This window comes from Sceloporus undulatus, chromosome 3 (assembly GCF_019175285.1).
Source record: "Sceloporus undulatus isolate JIND9_A2432 ecotype Alabama chromosome 3, SceUnd_v1.1, whole genome shotgun sequence".
Lineage (NCBI taxonomy): Eukaryota > Metazoa > Chordata > Lepidosauria > Squamata > Phrynosomatidae > Sceloporus > Sceloporus undulatus.
In genome coordinates, this window is record NC_056524.1 from 56,813,669 (window position 1) to 56,836,527 (window position 22,859).

The 22,859-nt window shown below is 39.9% G+C and overlaps 3 protein-coding genes across 14 annotated transcripts in view; 2 read left to right on the top strand and 1 right to left on the bottom strand.

Annotated features, from left to right (window-relative positions):
- Positions 1–7,770, bottom strand: part of LIPI (lipase I) — a 28,904-nt gene extending 21,134 nt beyond the window's left edge. For 2 of the 9 annotated variants that reach the window (XM_042459913.1, XM_042459904.1), the window contains exons 1-2: positions 7,663–7,770; positions 2,786–3,161 (exon numbers count right to left, since the gene is read on the bottom strand). In XM_042459913.1, the coding sequence (XP_042315847.1) occupies positions 2,786–2,867 (82 nt within the window). In that variant the 5' untranslated portion in view covers positions 2,868–3,161; positions 7,663–7,770. The other 7 variants (XM_042459909.1, XM_042459907.1, XM_042459906.1 and 4 more) reach the window with 7 other exon arrangements.
- RBM11 (RNA binding motif protein 11) lies at positions 7,448–13,295 on the top strand (the record flags this gene model as incomplete). Its single annotated transcript, XM_042458378.1, has 5 exons — positions 7,448–7,756; positions 9,469–9,631; positions 10,631–10,703; positions 10,884–10,971; positions 11,916–13,295. Coding segments are annotated over 5 exons (906 nt in total), but the record flags the coding sequence as incomplete, so codon positions are not given.
- Positions 13,296–15,674: 2,379 nt separating this feature from the next.
- LOC121924967 (multidrug resistance-associated protein 1-like) overlaps positions 15,675–22,859 on the top strand; it is a 52,300-nt gene continuing 45,115 nt past the window's right edge. For all 4 annotated transcript variants that reach the window (XM_042456582.1, XM_042456583.1, XM_042456585.1 and 1 more), the window contains exons 1-2: positions 15,675–15,787; positions 19,478–19,539. In XM_042456582.1, the coding sequence (XP_042312516.1) occupies positions 15,758–15,787; positions 19,478–19,539 (92 nt within the window). In that variant the 5' untranslated portion in view covers positions 15,675–15,757. The remainder of the gene's footprint in view (positions 15,788–19,477; positions 19,540–22,859) is intronic.

Sequence of the window (22,859 nt, forward strand, 5' to 3'; positions counted from 1 at the left end):
TGAGAAAAGAAAGACTGTCAGACAATATTAATTTCTTAAAGGTAGCTAGGGAAGCTTTCATGAGAACTATCCTGCTTTAGACTCAAAATAAGTGTGCCAAGTAGGTTAGGCTGAAGATTAGAAAGTTGCTAAAGGACACCCAACATATTGCATAGTTGACAAGATATTTGACCTAGCACTAGCTGGTCCAGATCTATTACTATATTGGCTTTGATTGCACTTGTTGTATTTTCCAAAATAATTTCTTGGATATCACCATTATAAAATGATTCTTCTTTCTCCTTCTTAGGTATGTAAACATGATTTTATAAATATTGTCTGTGGTTGTTAAAAACTAATGGCTTTTAGAAATGAAAAACAGGGATTTGAATTCAAATTTATGTCAGATTTCTTTTTTAATAATGGCCTGTTACAGACAGCCAAAATAAAGCTGCTTCGAGTAGGGAAGTTATGGGGTGTTTCAACCACTGAAGGGAATGCATGCGTCCTAAGAGTTCCAGAAAGCCACACCAAAGCCCACGCTCCGTCCTTAGGGCTGGAGTGGGCTTTGGTGCGCACTTCTGGACTCTTAGAAGGCATGCATCATTGAAACACCATACCTCCACTGTGAACTCGAAAGCAGCTGTTATTTTGGCGTCTGTAACAGGCCAATATTTATTAATAGTATTTAAAATTAGTACATGTAAACATAACACTGGAACATAACACCTATACCTATCACTTTAACACATAATGACAAATCTACTACACTAACTTCCTCTCTCATCCCCCTCTTGATATTTACAAACAAAACGTAACACAACATATCACAATATAAAACACAACTTAATTGAAACAAAAAATTACTTTCCTGGACTTTGTTCAGACCTTCTTTCTGTTCTTTATAAATTATCTCGATTAACCATTACTATATCACACCTTAATTATCCAAGCCTCTTAATATACTGTAACAAATTTTAACTGGAATACTATTTTAACTCAATAGCTCAATTTTATTTTCTCATCTTAGTTTATCTACAACTTTATACATTTTAATTTTTTAATTCCCTATTCTTCTTTTGCAGGTAAACAATCAATGGTTCCCAATCACCTCTGCGGACTTTACCAAAAACTGATAGTTAAGAGATTACCGTATATACCTGAGTCAAGGATAGGTTTTGGGGTGAAAATTATGGCTTTTGATATGACCCGTCGATAAATTGAGGATAAATCTTAGGGGTATGTGACAAAGGATCTAAAAGATGAAGCAAGGAAAACAATGCAAAACAACAGTAGGCACAACTATTTGTGCTCATTCTAAAGGCTGGATGGGTGAGAAAATGCGGGGGGGGGGGGGGCGGTCAATGCTTCCAGGAAAGATTATGCTCTTGCTTTACACCAGTGCATGGTTCTTCTTTTAATAAGAGTTAAAGTATTGTACTTACATTGACCCATAAATAAGCCGACTCAGGTTTTGGGGGTCAATGTTTTGACAACACTTATACACGAGTATATACAATAGGTCAAAGATATTGTCATGACAGCTAATTGTCATGACAGCATCCTGATGCTGGATGCCCATACTGTACTCCACCACCAGGGCGTCATGATGTTGCGTGCCATTCCAGATGGCGCGCAGCATCATGGCGTGCCTCCGACGCTGCATCCAGACAATGCAGCACCGAAGAAGTACCATACAGCCACGCTGCCGCGGCTATGACACCCTTTGAAGGATGGAAGGCCATATTGGGGCTGCAGCGTGAAGTTGCTGCAGCCCCAGTCCAGCCAGCGCAGTCTGTACAGCCCCTAAGTGCACAGTTAAATATGGACAACAAACAGAGAATTTGGAGAGATCTGGATAAGGAGTGGTAGTCATTTTTTTAAAAACAATTCACAGTAATTGATTAGAATGTGCCTATCTTCTCATTTAAAAAAAAAATCTGCATATGTTAAGGTTATATTAAACAATCCTGTATTTCTATTCTGTTAAAAATAATGATTAAGTAGAATCTTCCTCACTAGTTAATTCTGACTGAAATTATTAAAACTGAGCCCTTCAGAGAAGTGATTTACATCATGATTTGACTCAATTTGATTTATATTAAATCAACCCTGATATAGTCTGTCATCAAATGAACTCTGTCAGATTGAGCATTCTTACCTATCTATGCAGTGCTGTTCCTTTTCCAAGCAAGGCTACATTTTTTTTCCCAAACTAGAACTGTTATTTTCACTGTTAGACTTCAAACCTTTCCCCCTCCCTTCCTGTCACAAGGTGGCTAAGTCCCATAAAACATAATGCCTGGACATTTAAAAATACTCTGTATAATTCACTAAAGGCAGCAAAAATACATTTGGATACATAAAATGAAATTGGTGTAATTTTGCAGGTTTTAACTCTTTGAACCGCAGATGTAAGCTGTTTGATCATTACTGTGCAATGTTTGTTTTTATTGGCTGATTCTCACTGCACTGTAATTTATTCTATTTGGTTCAATTCAATCCTGTATTGCCTTTCCAGTTTGTCCAATTGCTATGTTAATATATTTTAACTGGGTTGCCAAGGATTGAGCTTGTTACCTTCCATACACCACTCACCTAGTTTTCTATTGCTTCTGTTTTCACACAGAAAAATTATGTTAGCTACATATTTTTGTACAGACTACCAAAGATAAAAGTATCTTTAGCTTTATAACATTACAGACAATTTTCTACTGATTTGAAAAGGTGGCATTCATTGGACTCACACTTAGAATCACAGTTAAAGGTTCAAACTGTACAAGGAACTTTTAAATTTCAATCTTACCTGCTTTTACTGCCAAGAAGCAGGTGAAGATACACAGTCTCAGCATTGGTGAGTTTTGAACAGCGGCACGTACCATCCACATTTGAGAGGACTTTGCTGTTTCCTGGTAACATGCTGGCTTTCACTTCAGTATTCCATTAAGTGTCGCTGATAAAATAGGTGTGGTGTACAGAAGGAAGCACTTGGCAGAGTGAAACCCAACACTTGTGCAATCTATGGCTCCTCCTTTCCAGCTTAAATAGGCGAGGCAGTTTCTATGCCTTCCATGTACCTGTACCTTTTAAACCACAAAAGCTCCTTCCCACTGACCTGGTTCCACAGGGTTCTGTGTCTCCACAGAACTTGTTGTAGTATGCAACAGGAAACTCTGTCAGTTCTGCGGAAAAAAGAAAGAATAAGAATATATTATAACTTTGGTCCTTGCTGCTCAGGAAAAAAAATAGAAAATCCCTTCTACTTGGGTTCTTTGAAAGTCTGCTTTCTAAAGCTCAAAACTTAAAAGATGATGTGATTTACATTTATAGCAGAAAGTCATTTGGGTTTTTCAAGTATTATTCCCCCCCCCACCCCAAGAAACTGCTTCTATACTTTCTGGAAAAGACCATGATCCAACCAAATTTTATTATTGTGTGCCTTCAAATCATTTTCAACTCAAGGCGATCCTAAAGTGAACCTATCATGGGGTTTTCTTGGCAATATTTGTTCACAGGAGGCTTGCTATTGTTTTTCCCTGATGCTGAGAGTGTGACTTGTGGTTTCATGTGTGTGTTGTTGTGTGCCTTGAAGTCATTTCCAACTTCCAGCGACCCTAAAGCAAAGCTATCATGGGGATTCTTGGCAAGTTTTGTTTAGAGGAGGTTTGCCATTGCCTTCTCTAGAAGCTGAGAGAATGTGATTTCCCTAGTACAGTCCCTTAACTAACCTGGACTCAAACCATATAGGTTCTGTTTCCTCCCTTTTATGCATTCACAATAGTCATGCCTGGCATTCATGTGTAAAACATCTATTTTTCATTTGTATCCTTTTCTTCTTCACGTTTGATTGTCAAGGAATGTACATTTCCTTTAATAAATCCATTTGTCTTTTTAATACTGTTCCTTTTGATCTTACTCCATGTTCCTAACCATGTGCATCCTATGATAGTGCCTCTATAACAGCTATCTCTCATAGCTAAGGGGATGGGCCTTAGGTTGGCCATGAGTCAGAAATGACTTGAAGGCACACAACACCAACAATCATGAGCCTATTAGAGTGCTAAGATCAGAGGCCCTTCTGACCTTGCCACCACCCTCTCTTGCTTCATCCACACCACAGAAATATTTCAGTTTGACACCACTTTTACTGCTCTGGCTCAATGCTATGGCATTCTGGGAACTGTAGTTGGTTGTGGCACCAGAGTACATTTCATGCATATGATTTTTAATTTGCTGTGAGCCATCTTGAGTCCCTATAGCAGAGGAAAAGTGGAATACAAGTAAAACAATAATAAAAAAAATATTTTCACTAGGTTATCACAAAAAACCATAGGCTATATAGAGACATCTATGGCTGCATCCACACTGCAGAAACAATCCATTTTGATACCACTTTAATGGTCATGGTTCCACACTATGGTATTCTGGGATTTGTAGTCTTGTGACATATTCAGCCTTCTCTTGTTAGAAAGCTCTGGTGCCACAACAAACTACACTTCCCATAATTCCATAACATGGTGCCATGACCATTAAAGTACTGTAGTGTCAAACTGGGTTGTATCTGCAGTGCAGATGCAGTCTGTGTCAGATAGGCAATCAAGAAAAAGCAGTTCTATAGTATCTAAGAAAAACACCCAAGTAGCCTATACAGCAAATACTGAGCTATCTGTATAGACTAAAATGTATCATCAAGCAAGTGTAGTAGCCTAAATACAAGAACTACTGTAGTACAGTATAAAACACTTCCAGAGAACCAGGCGGTCCAAATTTCTATTTGCCTTTGAATACACAAAACTGACAAAGAACACAGCCTCTTTGTCTGTTAGGAGTACACTTGAGCCAGCATGGAGTAGTGGTTTGAGTTTTGGACTATGACTCTGGAGACCAGGGTTCAAATCCTGGCTCAACCGCGTAAAAGCACTGGGTGATCTTGGCCAAGTCACACTCTCTCAGCCTCAGAGGATGGCCATGGCAAATCCCCTCTAAAGAAATCTGCCAAAACAAACAAACAAAACCACCCATGATAGGTTCACCTATAAATGGGAAATGACTTGAAGGCACACAACAACAAAATGTATAATCCATTCTTCTATTGTGAAACATGAGGAAAGTTAAAAGGGGATTAGGTAAATTTATCCTCATAATGATTGTGCCATACAGCCTGCATCAGATACAGTATGCCTTTCGATATGAGTTCCTCAGAAACATGAGTGAGCCAGTGCCACTTCCACTTCAGAGGAAAATGATGGACAAGACACGTTTCTGGCTTGATCCAGAGTGGCTTTCCTTATGTACACTGTTCACCTGTTCACCTATGTAAGCAATGAGTAAGCAGGATGTCTGATTCTTAAGTAGAGAATCCTATGAGTACTCTATAAAGTAAACTCAGCATATGCACTATGAAGATGGCCTAGCTGCTGACTAACAAGATATGCAAGTGACATACTTGTCTGAAACAAATTATTCTGGTCTCTGGTATTCTACTATTCAGTGAAATTGATGGCGATAGAATAAATTAGAATATTTGATTCTATAAAAGAAATTGTAAAGAGATCTGATATAGATAAGTATTCCTAAATATATATACCTAAATATATATGTATTCCTAGACTTCGACCCAAGGAAAACTGTAGCGCACACCATTTTTACAAAATGCACTATCAGGAAGTGCCACATGATGGCAGCTAAAGTTCAGCAATCATCCCATTCTCCCCTCAGAAATACAATACAGGACCACCAAAAAGATTATTATTACAGCAGTTCAATAGCAGAACAGAGGAAAACCCTGTTTTGTTATAAAGACGAATCCTTTTCAGCGTGGTTCTCAAATAAAAAACCACGAACTGAGCTGAAACCAACAGTCCTGCTGAAATCTGCAAATCAATGTTAGCTTAGTTTTTAACCTGAATAAAAATGCACTCAATGGGATATGAAGGTTACTGTAAACATTTCAGCTGTGGCTATGGCCAAGTTTGAAACGGATTATTGACAAAATAAGAGACACAAGAGGGAAGGACAGCAAATGGAAGAAGAAGAAAACAAAAGTGTGATTGCAAACAAGACAGAAAGGGGGAAAACTGATCAAGTGGGGGGTATTTAATAAAGGAGCCAGTGTGGCATAGTTGTTTGAGCATTGAGCTAGGACTTTAGAGACCAGGGTTTGATTCCTGGCTTGGCCATCAAGCCCACTAACTCTGGACATGTCACACTCTCTCAGCCTCAAGGGAAGGCAATGGCAAACATCCTCTGAACAGATCTTGCCAAGAAAACCCCATCATGGGTTTGTTTTAGGGTCGCCATAAGACAAAAATGACTTGAAGGCACATAGTACACACTTTTGAAAACCTGGTATGAGAATCAATACAAGCAGAGGCAGGAAAAGGCAGAATTATAGTCCTTGAGAGGCGTTTATAGTTCTATATTAACGGTTTTTATTGGGTGGCTGGGTGTGTTGGGGACGCGGACTGCAGTCTTAGGGGTTTATCACACAGGAGGAATTTCTCTTAATTTCAAATGAAAAGAAAGAGGGGCCAGAACACATTTGCTAGTTCAGTGAATTTACGTGAATTTGAATTGCCTTTGGACTGACTTCCCATTGCCCAAAATTGCATGTGGTAGTCTATCAGGCAATAATGTTAAACCCCATGATTGTGTTTGGATTACCATTGGATTATACTTCCAGTTTCCCTTGTCTGATAACGTCCTAAAGGCTTCACTTTCTCTTTTTGCTGTTTGGCAAAAAGAAAGAGGGTTTCAATAGCTTATCTCTTCATGGAAGGGGTTCTCCCTCAGTCTTTTATAAGGCTCCCGCTCCCTGCATTTCTGTGTTACCAGCAACACCTGTTCTTGGGAAGAGGCTCATTCAATAAGACTTGCCATTACGTACTTGTGTGAGCCAGTGTAGCAGAGTGGTTTCAGTGCTGGAGACCTGGGCTCAAATCCTGGCTCAGCGATGAAACCCACTGGGTGACCTTGGGCAAGTCACACTCTCTCAGCCTCAGAGGATGGCAATGGCAAACCCCCTCTGAAGAAACTTCCCAAGGAAACCATAAGTCAAAAACAACTTGAAGGCACACCACAACAAGCCAATACTTGTACTTTCTATATTTCATTCCCTTCTCAGCTTTCGGTTGACTCTTCCTCACCTCCTCAACTAGAGTAGACCCATTCAGCCCATTCTTGAATGGTGAGTCAACTGTCAATGGTTGAATGGACTTACTCTGGTCAGGACTAACAGCAGCATTTAGATCTCTGGCCTATAAAATGGACCTTTTCTCCAAGAAAGCTTATGCCACAAAAAAGCTGGGGTCCACTTTGAGACCGCTTTAACTGCCCTGGCTCAGTGCTAGGGGATCCTGGGAACTGTAGTTTATTGTGGCATCAGAGCTCTGTCAGAGAGAAGGCTAAATATCTCACAAAACTACATTTCCCAGAATTCCTAGCACTGAGTCAGGACAGTTAAAGCGATCCCAAACTGGAATATTTCTTCAGCTTGGGTCTTGCCGTAAAGCGCGCTGCCAAGTGTCGCGGTGGCGGCGGCCTCCCTGCCGCTTTACAGCTTCCCCTGGCAACCCTGGGCTCCCCGCCGCGGCCCCTCCCTCCCTCCCCTTCTCTCGCGCTTCCTCATAGCTCCGCTGTTCCTGAGGCGGGGGGGAGGATCCTTGTCCCTGTCGCCATGGCAACCTCAGAACGAGGGGAGGAGCCAGACCGGACCCTTTTCGTGGGGAACCTGGAGAGCCGCGTCCAGGAGGAGATTCTCTACGAGCTCTTCCTGCAGGTGCCAGGGGCGGGGCCAGGCGGAATAGTGGGCGGGGCTAGGTGGCAGAGTGGGCGGGGCTAACCAGCAGAAGGAAGGACATAACTAAGGGACTACTTAAGGTCCAAAACATATAGCAGAAATAACCCAGTTCGAGACCGCTTTAACTGCCCTGGCTCAGTGCTAGAGGATCCTGGGAACTGTAGTTTATTGTGTCACCTCTGTGACAGAGAAGGCTGTCTCACAAAACTACAGTTTCCAGAATTCCATAGCATGGAGCCAGGGCAGTTAAAGCGGTCTCAAACTGGGTTATTTCTGTAGTGTGTGTTTTGGACCTTCCTCTTGTATTGCTGTGTTGTGTGTGTGTGTGTTCAAGAAAGATTATGCCATAAACTCACATTGTAGTGGCAGCTTGGGCAGGTCACACTCTCTCAGCCTCAAGAGGAGGGCAAAGAAAAGAAGAAACCTGCCAAGAAAACCCAGCAACACAACACCACCACCACCACAACAAGGCACACAACAGCAGCAACAACACCATACTTTTCTGTCCAGGAGGAGTTCCAAAATGCCCTCCATTTTGAGCATGACTAAGAAGCATGGGTTTATATTTTTGTGAGTGTGTTTAGCTTTTTGTTTTCTGTTCAGGAAGAAGTCCAAAAGTGCCTCCATTTGGAACAGGACTATGGAGGGCGAATTTAATACTTATTGCAGAGCTTTTAGCCTTTTATTTCGTAATGTCCTACAAATGTTGTGGTGCCTTGTGAACAGGTGAAGCGCTTGAGGCATAAACATACAGTCCTGGGAACAGCAGCTGCTAAGGTCGCCCCTGTCCTGCAGCTGAAGAGTTTCATCCACTCCTTACCACAGTATAGTCTATAATAGGATTTCAAAAGAGTAATAGCTGATATAAATGAAGGCACTATACAGATGGTGTAGCCTATGAAGAAAACTCCCAGCAGGAATGGTTGGGACTGAAGGGGTACACAAGGGATCTGATCCCCCCCCACACACACACACAATGACACAATTCCCAATAGGCCTAACTTTTTCATAGTGAGAGGATATGGATTAGATTATCAAAATGCTAATTAATCTGCTTTCTCTTTCTGCATTCTCATCAGTCATGTGTAGATTCCATTATATGAAGATTGTCAGGATTTCTGAAGTATTACCTCCCCTTTGCAAATGCAACATGGAAAAAAGTATTTCAGTAGCAGAGCTAGATGCAAATAGCTGATAATCTATGCAATAGAGTCTGTTCTGGCTATCATATTTTTTCTGATAACCTTTACATTTGTTACCTCCTCTGCAATACATGTGATCAATGTTTGCACACTACTTGTACAACCATCAGATTGTTTTTTAATCAAGTGTTTGGTTTCCATCTTTCAAAAATAGCAACTTTTAAATTGTTTTCCTCGTTGCCTAGAGCTATGTGAATTAGGATAATAAGGTGTTTTTAAAAAGAGAAAGAAAGAAAGAAAAGAACAGAGCAGGAGAGATGATTATGTATGTTGTGAGCATAACATGGAAAAGGCATTCTATCGCCTCCATATATTGAAGTCAAATTCATGCCTAATCAGCATGATGTCTTATGTTTCTTTCTGGGTGTGTTGTAATGTTAGCTATCTACATCTGTTTATGTTTTGATATGGTGAACCAGCAACTCTTGGTTGGCATCAGCAGGTTAAAAAAAACTGTTTATGAGAAAGTAATGCTTAAGTTTGTTGCAGGCTGGACCAGTAACCAAAGTGACCATATGCAAGGACAAAGATGGAAAACCCAAGGCTTTTGGATTTGTCTGCTTTAAACACACAGAGTCAGTGCCTTATGCCATAGCTTTGCTGAATGGGATTCGTTTATATGGAAGACCAATTAAACTGCAATACCGGTTTGGTAGGTTTAACCACCTACCAGTAATTCTTTTTAAACATCTAGAAGACACATCCTGTGGAACTGATATGGCATGCTTAATGTTGACATGAGAAACAATATAGTAAAAGGATGCAATTGAACAAAATATGCCTGCTTGGAATGTATGGTATATTGTTTTTCTGCTAGTGGATCCGTATTTTCTGTAGTGCATGTGGGGAGATGCAATTTTTTTTTCTAAATCAATTGAAAATAGTATTCTTTAGCCCTTTCTGCACTATCCAAGAAGGTATCAAGAAATTCCATAGCAACTGGTACCAGAGAGTAAATATTTCATGGTAGATATTCTTGATTCCCCTCCTCCCCAAAAAGAAATAAAAAAATTAACAGAAAATTTATGTAAAATTCTTTAAAAATACCCCCGTTGTTAAAAATGTGTGCTTTAGATCAGCAAAAATTATCTTTTGTTTGTATAATTGGCAAGAATGATAAATATAAAAGGCATCTGAAAATATTCCAGTTTTCACAACCAGTTTATTAAGTTCCTTGAGATTTAGCAGAACCTCGTTTGGTTCTTATATTGTAGTTTCAAAGGTACTGAGATCCTGCCTATTCCCATTTTTTATTATTTTTAAAAAGTAATAATAATAATAATAAAATTTATTTTTATCCCGCCCCTTTGAGGTCAATCGGGGCGGCTAACAGCAATAAAATACAATACATTATACATCAAAACAAAACAAAACAATAAATTACGGTGGCATTTCCAGGGAGGATAAGAAGAGAGTTCCTGAGGCCGAGGTTATCTATCCCGGAAAGGCCTGCCAGAAGAGATCCGTCTTGACAGCCTTTTTAAAGCTGTTTAAAAGTTTAAAATAAACTTGTATAATTTTTGAACTTTTTTTTTCTATAGGAGTCCTGAGTTTCAGAGAGAAATCATATTATTATTGTTCTTGTTCTTGTATATAAAATCGTAAACTGTCAAATTTTAATTATAATTTTGTTTTCTTGTTTCATTCACAGGAAGTTCTCATTCTGTAGATTTAAATAGTCCCTGCAAAGTTATGGAAACTGATGTACAGCCACCAACATACAGGTATTCCCCCCCCCCCCCCCGGTAGTTATTACATATATACATGACTTGTACTCTTTACAGTTCATTATTCTTCATAGACATAAGAATGGACTGCAAATGTATATAATTATTTAGAGATAGGTGGGTAACTCTTTGAGAATTCAGCCTTCACATATCCATGCTTCCTGCTGTTCCCTATAGGACTGGAGAGCCTTATGGTGGTAGCCCTGTTAGTCCTTTTCAGATGAATAATGGTCCATATCAGCGTTATTCTGCCTATCAAAACATGGTAAGTTTGGAACAGTAATTACGAATCAGTCATAGTAGTAAATACTGTAGGCTGGGGTGGGCAAGTGCACCAGTTCCAGGAGCTACTTTTATGCCCGGGGCCCTCTGAGAGCCACATGGATTACCAAAAAATTAAAAGAACTCAAAGAAACTGGAAGCCCACTTCTGGTTTCAGATCCATGGCTGCACTTTATCCATCCCTGTTGTAAACAGATTTCATTGGCTGTATAGTGGGTAGAACAACTGCTGAATGCACTGCATGTGGAATCTCTGCCCCTACCCAGAGGAGACCACTTGTAGTGCACTGGAAACTAGGTTTTAGCTCTACACCCGCATCTATACAAGATTTTTACCAACTTGCTAGTGAATCTAAGATTATATGTACCAATGTTCCCCTGCATGATAGTTGTACCTGTGACATTATATTTATAGAAAGAAATCAGGTGGAGCTTCGAGTAGTACTTTTTGTACCATGATGCTGTCTCTGGGAACCTATAATGGCTTAGCTTTGTTTGGGTTGAGACCAGTGCTTCTGTAATCACTTTTCCCTGTTTTTTCTGCACACATGGCCTCTGGAGGTTTGATAACAAGGATTCAGGGCTGGGACAGTAGCTTGAGAGAGTCAGCTAGCTGTAGTTGCACATCAGTTATTATACATGACAAAGGTGATTTATTCATACACTGTAAATAGGTGTCTGGGTGTTTGCAGTGGCATGTTTTCATTAGAAATGTTTTCATTAGCTTAGCAATATATGTTTTGAAGCGACAAACTCTATATCTGTAGCCAACCTTATTGTCAGAATGTAGAGCAAAGAACTAATTTTTTTTTAAAAAAAAAGGATATACCTGTAATGTAATTCAAAAGCTTGTAAACCAACAGAACTAATGGATCAATAACTATCTATGTAGCAAGACTTACATTTATAATTTGTTTCCATTTTCTAGATGACATACCTCTTAGCACAGCAGTATGCTCCTTTCAACCCAATTGGACAACAGTTTCCTTGCTACCAGATGGCAACACCACCACCTCCGGGTTTTCTTATATCACCGTACCTGAATCCAGGACAAATCTCTTTTGACTCTGTCTATTCAGAAATAAAGAATCACACAAATAATCTAGTGAAGGCAGGCAGATATAAAAGGAAAAGAACTCAGGAATCTAGTGACAGTGACAGTAGCATGGAAAATGAAAGGAAAAAAACACGGAGAAAATGAGCAAAACTATAAAGTGGCACATGCAGTGAGTGGGTTTGACTACATAGTTTAAAGCGGAAAGGCCTCTTTATACTTCATTATAAGGATTAACAAGATATATGAGACAGTTATTATAGTAATTTCAACCCAAGGAAGATTTACAGAGGTTTGAGATTACGTATTACAGAAACTGACTTTCAGGTGAAAGGTAAGAAGTACCTTATTGGAGGCCGGTTTCATCATTGCCATATACTTCATCGGTATATAGAAGTATACATGCTGCTTAACAGACTACATGAAGCACTATAGTCTCATCTAATACTTTTATTCTTGTTAAACTAGAGATGCCTTTAGTCTGCCTTGTAATTACTCAATGCTGCTGTTAAATAGTTAAGAGTTTTTGTCTTGCCGTGCGTTTCATGTGACTCGTGGAGCTCGGCTATTGAGACACACAGAGCTGCATGCAGAACTGCCCCTGTTGAGCTCTTTCTCTGGATTGGTAGAGGAAACCTTTGTGTGGAGAAACATGGTTAAATATTTTCTGCACATACAAATCTGGCATGTCATACTTAAGTTTACTTTTCTTAAGTTGCTACTTTGCTTTGTGGAAGAGCTCTTTCTTTTGCTTAGACAAGGAAGCATTGAAATTTATAACTCTTCTGATGCAGATTTTTAAATGGTTGTATTTCTCAGCTGTGCATGCTTGAATTGACTTTAAGAGTGATAACATCACACTTTGTATAGAAAGTATCACTGAGTTCAAGGGGCCTTACTCCCATATAAGTGCAATGCATTTGCAGTTTCACTTGGAAACATAAGAATTTTTTTGGAATCAGTGAGATTTCATTCTGAGTAAATATTTGCAGAAAGACACAGTGAATAAAGAACAGGAATAAAAAAAACCAAGGCTTAATTGTGTCTATTAAAAGATGCAAGAGAATGAAGTAATCTTCTCAAAGAAAATTTGGTCGCACATGAAAGAAAATAAGTCTGACTCATAAAAATATTTGTAAACTTAAAAGGATAGATATGTATTTGTATGCCAAGGATTTTTGGTTTGCAAAGTATGTATAGACACATGTTATGTATATTTTGTTTTTTAAAATGCAAATAAAAGACAAATCTTGAGTTTTCTTGTAGTGCCACAATGGGATGCAGATACATTAATACATTTTGTGGTTGAAATCTCCTTTTTTGATACTCTAGGAAGTATTATATAAAGCTCATAAACTGTACTTGTTTGTTCTTTCCAATACCCAGAACAATAGTAATCAAAGGAAAGATGAAGCAGACTGGCACAATATGTTGGCTTGGGGCGGCGTTGGGGCGTGGTGTTTAGACAGTGCATGCCCTGATGCCATCCCCAAGCCAGCATCATCCTGCATGCCCAACACAGTGGGCAAAATTGTGTCACTCTTGTAATGTGGCGTTCATACACCGCACGCCACAGGAGCACAGAAAAGCCGCCACCATGGCAGAAAAGCCACTATTTTTCTGGCACCAAAAAGAGTGGCATTTTTTAGCTCCTTTTTGCGCCAGAAAAAAGTCGGATTGAGGGTGTGGCATGTAGTTGCCATGGCCCCTGATCCGGCACTCAAAGGGACAGCATCAAGCCGCCCCTATATGGCCGTCTTTTTCAGCCCTTAGATGCAAAATGAGCAATTTTATATGAAGAGCATCTTCAAGTGGTAAACCTCTGCTAGTAGAATGGTAGTATCAGGAAGAAGTCAGTTGTGCTCCCCCTGCACTTCTAAATACATCTCAGAAGTTGACATTGAAGGAAGATATTTGCATGGAGCTGGATTTTGACAGTGTAGAGAGCTAAGAAAGAGAGAAAGTTTTGTTGCAGTGTCACTCAACCAGGCTTTAATTTTAGCCTTACGTTTGTGCATCTTACCATTGAAGGAAGTATTCAAAGAGACATAAAGGAATCCAGTAATATATTTGACGCTAACTGGAAAGAAGACATTTCTGACATAAGCTTTCATGGACACAGTCCACTTCATCAGAGGCAATTTCATTTTTTAAAAACGATTGAAGTGGTTAAAGAAACGTTACATGGTGATTATACCATCTGCAGAGCCACCTAATGATGTTAACACATTTTATACAACAAAACAGTATTTTGTTGGTTTGGTCCTTCACGTTGTTTTGACTTGTGGCCAATCACAGGACTTTCTTACTGCTATATATCTTGCTTGGTGTAGCAGAGTTTACTTCCTTCTGCTGTACCTCCTTACTAACAAGTCACAGGTAATTTTGGAATTCCCAGTCATCATATGCTTTGCAATAGTTATTAAAATGTATTAAACACAGGAACTAGTTAAGGATATTACTTACCTTGTGAAATACCAGGAGTACACTGTGTATGTTTCAAGTTATTACATTTTGATTTCCAGCTGTATGTAGTTTTGAGTTAGATTTTCTTGTCTTCCTAACTTCGCAAAACAATTTTGTCCTTTGAAACTCTAAAGAGAAAAGAAAATATGGATAAATAGTGTAGTGGTTTGATTGCTGGTATCTCTTTTGCTTTTGTGTGTCTTCAAGGCAGTTCCAACTTATGGCAATCCTAAAGTGATCCTATCGTGGGTTTTTCTGGGGCTGAGAGTGAGTGACTCAGCCAAGGTCACACAGAGTTGTCCAATGCTCAAACCACTACACCACTCTTTGGTTTGTCTTAGAAGTACCATAAATTGGAAACAACTCAAAGGCACACAACAACAACAACAACTCATCATTGTCACCATCACCAACCACCCAGAAGGGATCGTAGAGCTTCTGTTTCATTTTACCTTCAAACAAAAATAATTCGAGGAAGAAAACTGCAGTGCAATTTTCTTTATGTAATGAAGCTGATTCGCATAGCTCCCATCGATCAGTGTACAGAAATCAAGTTATGTTTCAGTACATGAGGCCCAGTGCACAGCTTCCTGTTCCGTTTCGTTGCAAGAAGAAGATATTAACATGGAACTTAAATTGTATCAGGTCATGCAATTTCAAGTGCATATATAGGACTTTAGGAGGGGGACTAAAATGGTGTAGGGTCTGGAAACCATGCATTACAAGGAGAGACTTAGGGAGCTGGGGATGTTTAGCCTGGAGAAGAGACAGTTAAGATATATGATAGCCATTTAAGTATATGAAGGGATGTCATATTGAGGATGGAACAAGCTTGTTTTCTGCTGCTCCAGAGAATAGGACACAATGGAGCAATGGATGCAAGCTGCAGGAAAAGACAATCCACCTCAACATTAGGAGGAACATTAGGAGTGGTGGGGCCTCCCTCCTTGGAGGTCTTTAAACAGAGGCTGGATGGCCATCTGTCAGAATGCTTTGATTGAGAGTTCCTGCATGGCAGAATGGGGTTGGACTGGATGTTCCTTGGGGTCTCTTCCAACTCTACAAGTCTTTGATTCTCTAGGACTAAGACTTGAGACTAACTAGCTCCAAGGCTGGCCCTCCAGGAGGAGGAGGAGCCCTGGCCCTGGCCCTGGCTGACTCCACCCGGGAGGCTGGCTGGAGCAGGGCCCGGCCTTCCAGCCCAGGAAGAAGCGGAGGCAAGGCAAAGGAGCTCTTGGTCGTTGGCGGAGATGCCGGGAGGAAGGCAGGGAGGACGGAAGGTAAATGAAAGGGGGCCATATAGGAGGAGGGCAGGGGCACCAGGTATGCCCTGGGCATTCCAGCACAACTGGAGGGCATGGCCCAAGGAAAAGCTCAGAAGAAGAGTCCTCTTGGCCCTGCTCCAAGGGGAGGGCGCTTGGCAGTTCCTCCTGGACAGAAAATAGCATCCCCAAAACACTCCAAGAAATAGAAATCCGTGCTTCTTAGCCCTGCTCCAAATGGAGGACCTTTTGCAATTCCTCTTGGACAGAAGGCTGAAATGGAGGACAGGTCCAGGGAAAGGAGGACCTCATCCTCCAGTCACCCTGGCCAGAGGCTGCTGCCTGGATTATCGTCGTTGTTATTATTATTATTCTGTTTATTTATATCCTGCATTCCTCCCACAACAGGGATTCTAGGCGGCTAACAAATTTAAAACAGTCTTGCGTTAAAACAGTATAAAACAATAAAAATACATAGTTAAAAAAAACACAATTCAAACAATTCAAAACATGACACTATTAAAATTTAAAAATTTAAAACTCTTTAAAACACACTGCAGAAATAATCCAGTTTGAGACCACTTTAACTGCCCTGGTTCAGTGCTAGGGAATTTGGAAATTGTAGTTTATTGTGGCACCAAAGAGTTCTCTGTCAGAGAAGGCTCAATGTCTCACAAAACCACACTTCCCAGAATTCCCCATACAAAAATAACTCTGTTATCCTGTATTTTCCTGTATTTTATCCAATAAATCTGTATTGTTATCCTGAAACTCTGCAACCCTCCACATTTTAAATAAATAAAACTTGAGACACATCCAGAGCTCCAGTTATCCATTTTCTGCCCCATGCTTTCTTCCTCTGAAAATGTGAATCTTTCTCCTGTAGTTTGTGCCCGTGTTTCAGTGCTACAGCAGGAGAGGAAGAGAATGATTTTTCCCCTAATAAAAGTATAATCTATCCCATTAATTCCCAGTTTATATCTTGCAAGAGTGTAGTTAATATGTAGAGAGATCTTGTAGTACCTTTGAGACTAACTGAAAGAAAGAAGTTGGCAACCGTCAGTCTACTTCCTCAGATGCATAGTGTGCCATAATAAATGTTCTTTCTTACATTTAGTCCTGTACATCTCTCCTCAGAGGTGTGCTCTGTTGTTTCCTGGTAGGTATAGCAAGGAGTGCAACCTGAATTAAACTTTGTAACCAATATGCTAAATGTGTCTATACTTTAGATTTGTTGGTTGTTGTTCCTTTAAGTTGTTTCTGACTTATGGCGACCCTAGGGTGAAACTGTCACGGGTTTTTCTTGGCAAGTTTCTTCAATGGGGGTTTGCCAGCGCCATCTTTTGAGGCTGAGAAAGTGTGACTTGCCCAAGGTCATCCAGCAGGGTTTGATGGCCAAGTGAGGATTTGCATCCTGGAATCCAGAGTCATAGTCCATCGCTCAAACCATGACACCAAACTTCTACAAAGACAATATTGTAATGTTTGCAGTTCTATTTTTTAATCTTTCTCCTAAGCCATGATTTGCCATTTTCACTACTGTAGCCCACTGAAGTGGTATTTTTGAAGTACTGTATGTTATCAATCTTTCCTTAAGAGTTTTCCTGGATAGTTGCTACCAGTCCATATCTCATAGCTATCTATGCAAAGTGAATACAGTGGACCCTTGTTATACGCTGAGGTTTGGTTCCAAGATCCCCTGTGGATAACAAAATCTGTGTATGCTCAAGTCCCATTAAATATAATGATATAGCAAAACGGTGTCCCTTATAAAAAATGGAAAATCAAGGTTTGATATTTGAAATGTATACTTTTTTGAACATTTTCAATCCGTGTATGCTTGAATCCATGTATTAAAAATTCTGTGTATAAGAAGGGCCGACTGTACAAGTTGTATCATTCCTATTCTTATGCATGTGTGTCTGTGTCTCTCTTTGTGTGTGTGCTGGTTCCTGCCATTTGGTATATTACTTACCCTCTTAAAGAGAAATCTAAATCTAAATTGCATGTTGTGCTGGAATAAGTGGTCGTTCTCAAGTCAGTATCACAATGACCCTCTTCCAGGTTTTGGCTAGCTTTCCAGGAGCTCTCCAATGTCCTGAATGTATTTAGGAATAGGGTTCAGAGCCTAGGGAAATCTGTTCAAGTATGGGATAAAACCTGGAATGGATCCACCACCCTGCTGACATCGGACCCATCAGTATCCGCTGGCTGGAATACAATATCTATGAAGCAAAATAGTCTTCTCTCCTCCCTTCAGACCTTTGCACCACAAAAAAGACTTTCTGTAGAAGGTCTCCTTGCACTTTGGAGAAGGTTTGGGGAGATGATCCTTGTCACACTTCTGGTTGAAGCACTTTCATCGGTGAATGTTGTCCTCAGATTTAGGCTTGTCTCATACCAAGTCAGACCATTTGTCCGCATAGCTCTCCTTCAGTACTTCTCTGGGATTTCTGGTGTAAACCTTTTTAAGATCTACCTGGAGATGCTAAACATTGAACCTGGCAAGGCAGGTATTCCAACCTACAGTCCTAAACCCACCTGGAGTAGTGCAACTTTGAGTAACAGTCACTGAAGGGAGAATGTATGAAGGGGACAGATGCCCCCCCCCAAAAGTTTAAAAAATGAAATTAGAAACAGCAGACCTCATAAAATATATAGAAAAAAAAAAGAAATAGACACAAGAGACATACAAGCATACTTGAGAGATGAATGGTGACCTGGGCAAACTATTCAGTCAACCAGATTTCACATACTGGTTTGACTAAACAAGTCACATCTCTTCATTTTATAACTTTCTAAAAGTTTATAACTAAAGACCCATTTTAGCCAGGAAAGAGAGAGACAGAGAATACACAAATCAGCCTTTTCCAAATCTGTACCCATTTTAGTCTATTGCATCAAAACAAAGTGGGACTGCAACCCACTTTGACGAATTTGCTTATACCAAAGAGTTAATTATTGTTAATCTTTGATGTATCAAAACATTCTTTCTTGATTGTGACCTGAATTGTATCACATGAATAAGAGTTTGGCTGCTGTTTTCTTCACAAAATTTGAAACAGTTTTTAAACCTCCTTTCTCAATATGTCACTTTTAAACTTTTATCTTGCCTAATCATATTCCTGATCAGTTACAGAATTAGCTGGCCTTCCTGCTTTGTAACTTAAATCTGGTCAAAGGCCTAGCTGACCTTGACTGAGATGACAAGAGTCAACTGTGACAAGAGTTTCGTCACTCTTTATATTACAAATATTTATGTACCTACTTTTATAGAGACCAGAGGCTCTAAAAACTTTCACTTTGTAAAGTACTGTGAACATTAACAGTCCTATTAAAAATATGCAAATTGGAAGTGTGTTGTGGGACATTGTATTAGCAAGCTTTTAGGCTGCACCTGCATTGCAGAAATAATCCAGTTTGACACCACTTTATTTACCACAGGTCAGTGCTATGGAACTCTGGGATCTGTCATTTGGTGTGGCACAAGAGCTCTCTGATAGAGATGGCTAATTGTCTCACAAAAATACTATCCGCCCCCCTCCCCCAAATAGCATTGAGCCATGGCAGTTAAAGTGGCGTCAACCCAGATTATTTCTGCAGTATGGATGCAGCCGTAATATCTTGGTAAATTTTATTTTATTTTATACAGGCTGCAGATAAAGATCTTAAAGTTAGAATTAATTGCTTGTTTGTTTGTTTTTACAGAAATGCAGTCCTGAAGAAAATGCTTCCTTTTACAGCAAGCTAACATATTCCTGGTTCAGCAGGTAAAAATGCTAGAGATGCTGTTTCTAAATTTTCACTTGAAGGCAAGGCAAGCAAGCTTCTTGTTTTTAACTTGAATCTGGGAAGATAGGAAGGAATCATAGAATTGTAGTGGCCACCAAGCCACCTGCCATCTGTTTCAACTCAGTGGCTGGGTAAGGATGGCATTAGCTAACTATTAGCTGAAACAGATTATTACAGTAGTCTAGTCTGAGGATAATGAGATCTGTGGATGTACTTTAACTACCAAGACTCTATCCTACAGAATCCTGGGATTTCTAGTTTGGTGTGGTATTCAGTCTAATAGAAAGCTTTGGTGCATCACAAAACTACAAATCCCAGGATTCTGTAGGATAGATTCCTGGCAGTTAAAGTGGAATCAAACTGCTTTAATTCTGAAGTATGGATACACTCTATATTTCTTACTACTAAGCTTTTTTAATTGCACATATCTCAAAATAAATACATATACGTACTTGTTGGAGAGGAGAGCTATGGGTACAATCCACTGGCCTTGCATCTGTGGTGCAATGCAGTGGCATCACTAAGGCTGGTGTCACCCAATGTAGTAACTCATAGTGTCACACACACACACACCCCACCACCACCATTAACCTCCTTCCATAATACACTATACAGAATTGGTTGGCCCGGTACATACCTTCCTGGATGTCTGGAGCGGTGGAAGCGTTTTTTCCTCCACAGGGAAGCCAGAGCCGCCAAACCACATGCTTCCCTGCGGAGGAAAAAGAACCCACAAAAAGTTGGTTACGTAAGCGCCGCGCCTACATAACAGTGGCGGCGACCATGTATATAGAGTGCCGCCATTATTATGGCACTGCACCATAGTAGTGTTAGGGACCTTATGGTTGCTGTACGGTCCCTTAACCCTAGTATAAGCGTCAGGTGTACCATGCCTCAGTAATGTTTTTGTATTAATGTTATTTGTAAATCATAATTCCCTTATATCACTGCATGTAATGAAAATAGTTGTGACATAAACAACTAGGAAAATTAAAATTATACCTGTAAATTACAATATCATACGCACAGCCTAAATGTATTTACATATACATAGTTTCATGTGTTTAAAGTGAAAATTTGGTAACATGTCATGTTTTCAAGAAAATATAAAAATAATAAATTTTTGTATTTATTTTATATTTGTATTTATTTTGAAAAATGAAACAATTAAAATTTAAAATTTTTCAAAATAAATACAAATATAAAATAAATACAAAAATTAAAATTTTAATTCTTTTTTTTTTTTAATCTTGGGATCTCTCCTTTTTCCTCCCACTGAGCCTCACTCCACTCACACCATCTCTTATAGCATTTTAAAGGGACACATGGGAATGCCACAGCCCTTTCTGCCAAAATGCAGATGTTTGAGGAGGAAAGGTGTCACCTGGTGTGGCCCGCACCCCACTAGTGATGTGACTAGTGCAGTGGAAGATGACATCATGTGGCTAGTATTGAAGCAATATTTAGCTGTTGGTGTAGTTGACTTTTGCTCATGGAATGGGAGGAAATACCATTTTTGTGCTACAGACAACAATATATCATTGGTCAATCATGGAATTGCAGGAAAGCTGAAAGAATGAGTATACACCTGAGTCTCATTTTGAGTTACACCCATAAAATGAACACTCAGTATATCCTGGTGCATTCCTTATTCTTGTGAATTCAGCAAGTGCATCTCTAGGCTAACCTAGAGTAGTATAAAACTGTGGCCTCCTAACAAATACCTGGGCTGGATACAGAAGCAAGAATAGCCACTGTAAGCATAACTTGTTTCACTAAGTTTCTTTTATTCAGCCTTGAGCATTGCATGGGTTTTTTATTGTTCATTTGTTATCTGTAGCATAAGCCCATTAGACTGAGTCAATATTGAGCATAGAAAGCTGACCAATGTTTAAATAAGTGAGTCATGCCTGTACCTCTCCTGTTCCAAGTCAGTAGGATGCATTTTAAGATAAATCTCTTTAAAATTGTTCCTTTAAAAAATTCCATATGTAAAAGTTTAAAAGTCAGCTTTGTTAGGTTAGTTAGTCATGACTAGGGTTGCCATATGTCCGGACCTCCAAACCAGGAAAAATTTAGGACAAAATTTTCAAATGTAGGACACGTTTTTTGTGTGTCCTACTTTTGAATAGGAGCCTCGCTGAGGGGAGGCTTTCCCTTGCTGCCTGGGCCCCGGGCCTCGCCGTGATCGCAGCGGGGAGCAGAGCCCAAGCGGCGAGGGAAAGCCTCCCTCAGCTTGCCATATCCTGCCCGCGGGCGGGGGCAATCCTGGGGGCAGGGGCAAACCAGGGTGGGACCGTGCGTACCCGCCCCAAACCGGGAAAGTCCCGCCCCCAGGCGGGATATGGCAAGCCTAGTCATGACAGAGTACTTACAGTATAGGCTTTGAGTCACAGGCTTATTTCAAAACAGTCTAGATTTTAAAAACAACATCAACCATCAATTATGTAAATTCTAAAGTGTGGCAATGAATGAAATGTTAATATAAATGAGACTAGATGTCCCTTCAGCTGTATGACTCTGTCTCATTGGAATTCATAGGGCTTGTGCATGTTATTTTACAAGTTCTGAAACATATAATGTTGAGCTGATCACAGTTTTGGCTCAGAGAACAGCTGTTCAGCATGTCATGTATCACCCCTTTCCCCAAATATTTCCCTCCACCCCTGAAGCATTCCTTACTTTCCACTCTGCTTCTTTTGAATGCTGTTTCCAACTTGTTCTTCTTTTTTCTTTTCTTTTACAGTATGTCTGTTTTGAAATGGGAAATATCAGCTACTGTAGCGTCAACATTTTCTTTTATTATTTTCTCCACCATCACCCTTAGGTGTTTTCTTCCAGTTTTCCTTTTCATACTTTGGCTGGGAGCCATCTTGTCACATATCATCTCTTTGTGGCCATTCTGGCTTCCATGCTGTGCTTCCCACATTTGCACAAATTCACATTGTTTATCACACAGGCTTCCTTAGAATACACATGTGTCCATTTGCATAAACTGAAACAGAAAATACTATGTAGATCAGCCACAGCATAGACACTCTGACCTTTTCTTGGGCTGTGGAAATTGCTTATTTTAATGTGTGTTTACATTGCCGTTTTATTTTAAGGCATATGTACTATGGCCATGCTGATTGGCGAGATTATGGGAGTTCTGTCCAAAAAGGGTAATCTTTTCCAAGCTCTGCCACAGGCACAGTAACACTTTTGGGCATTCTGCTCCTCCACGTATTAGAATTGCATGAAAGAAGAGCAGGAACAAGTATATTACCTCTACCATCCAATTATCAATGGATTGGAT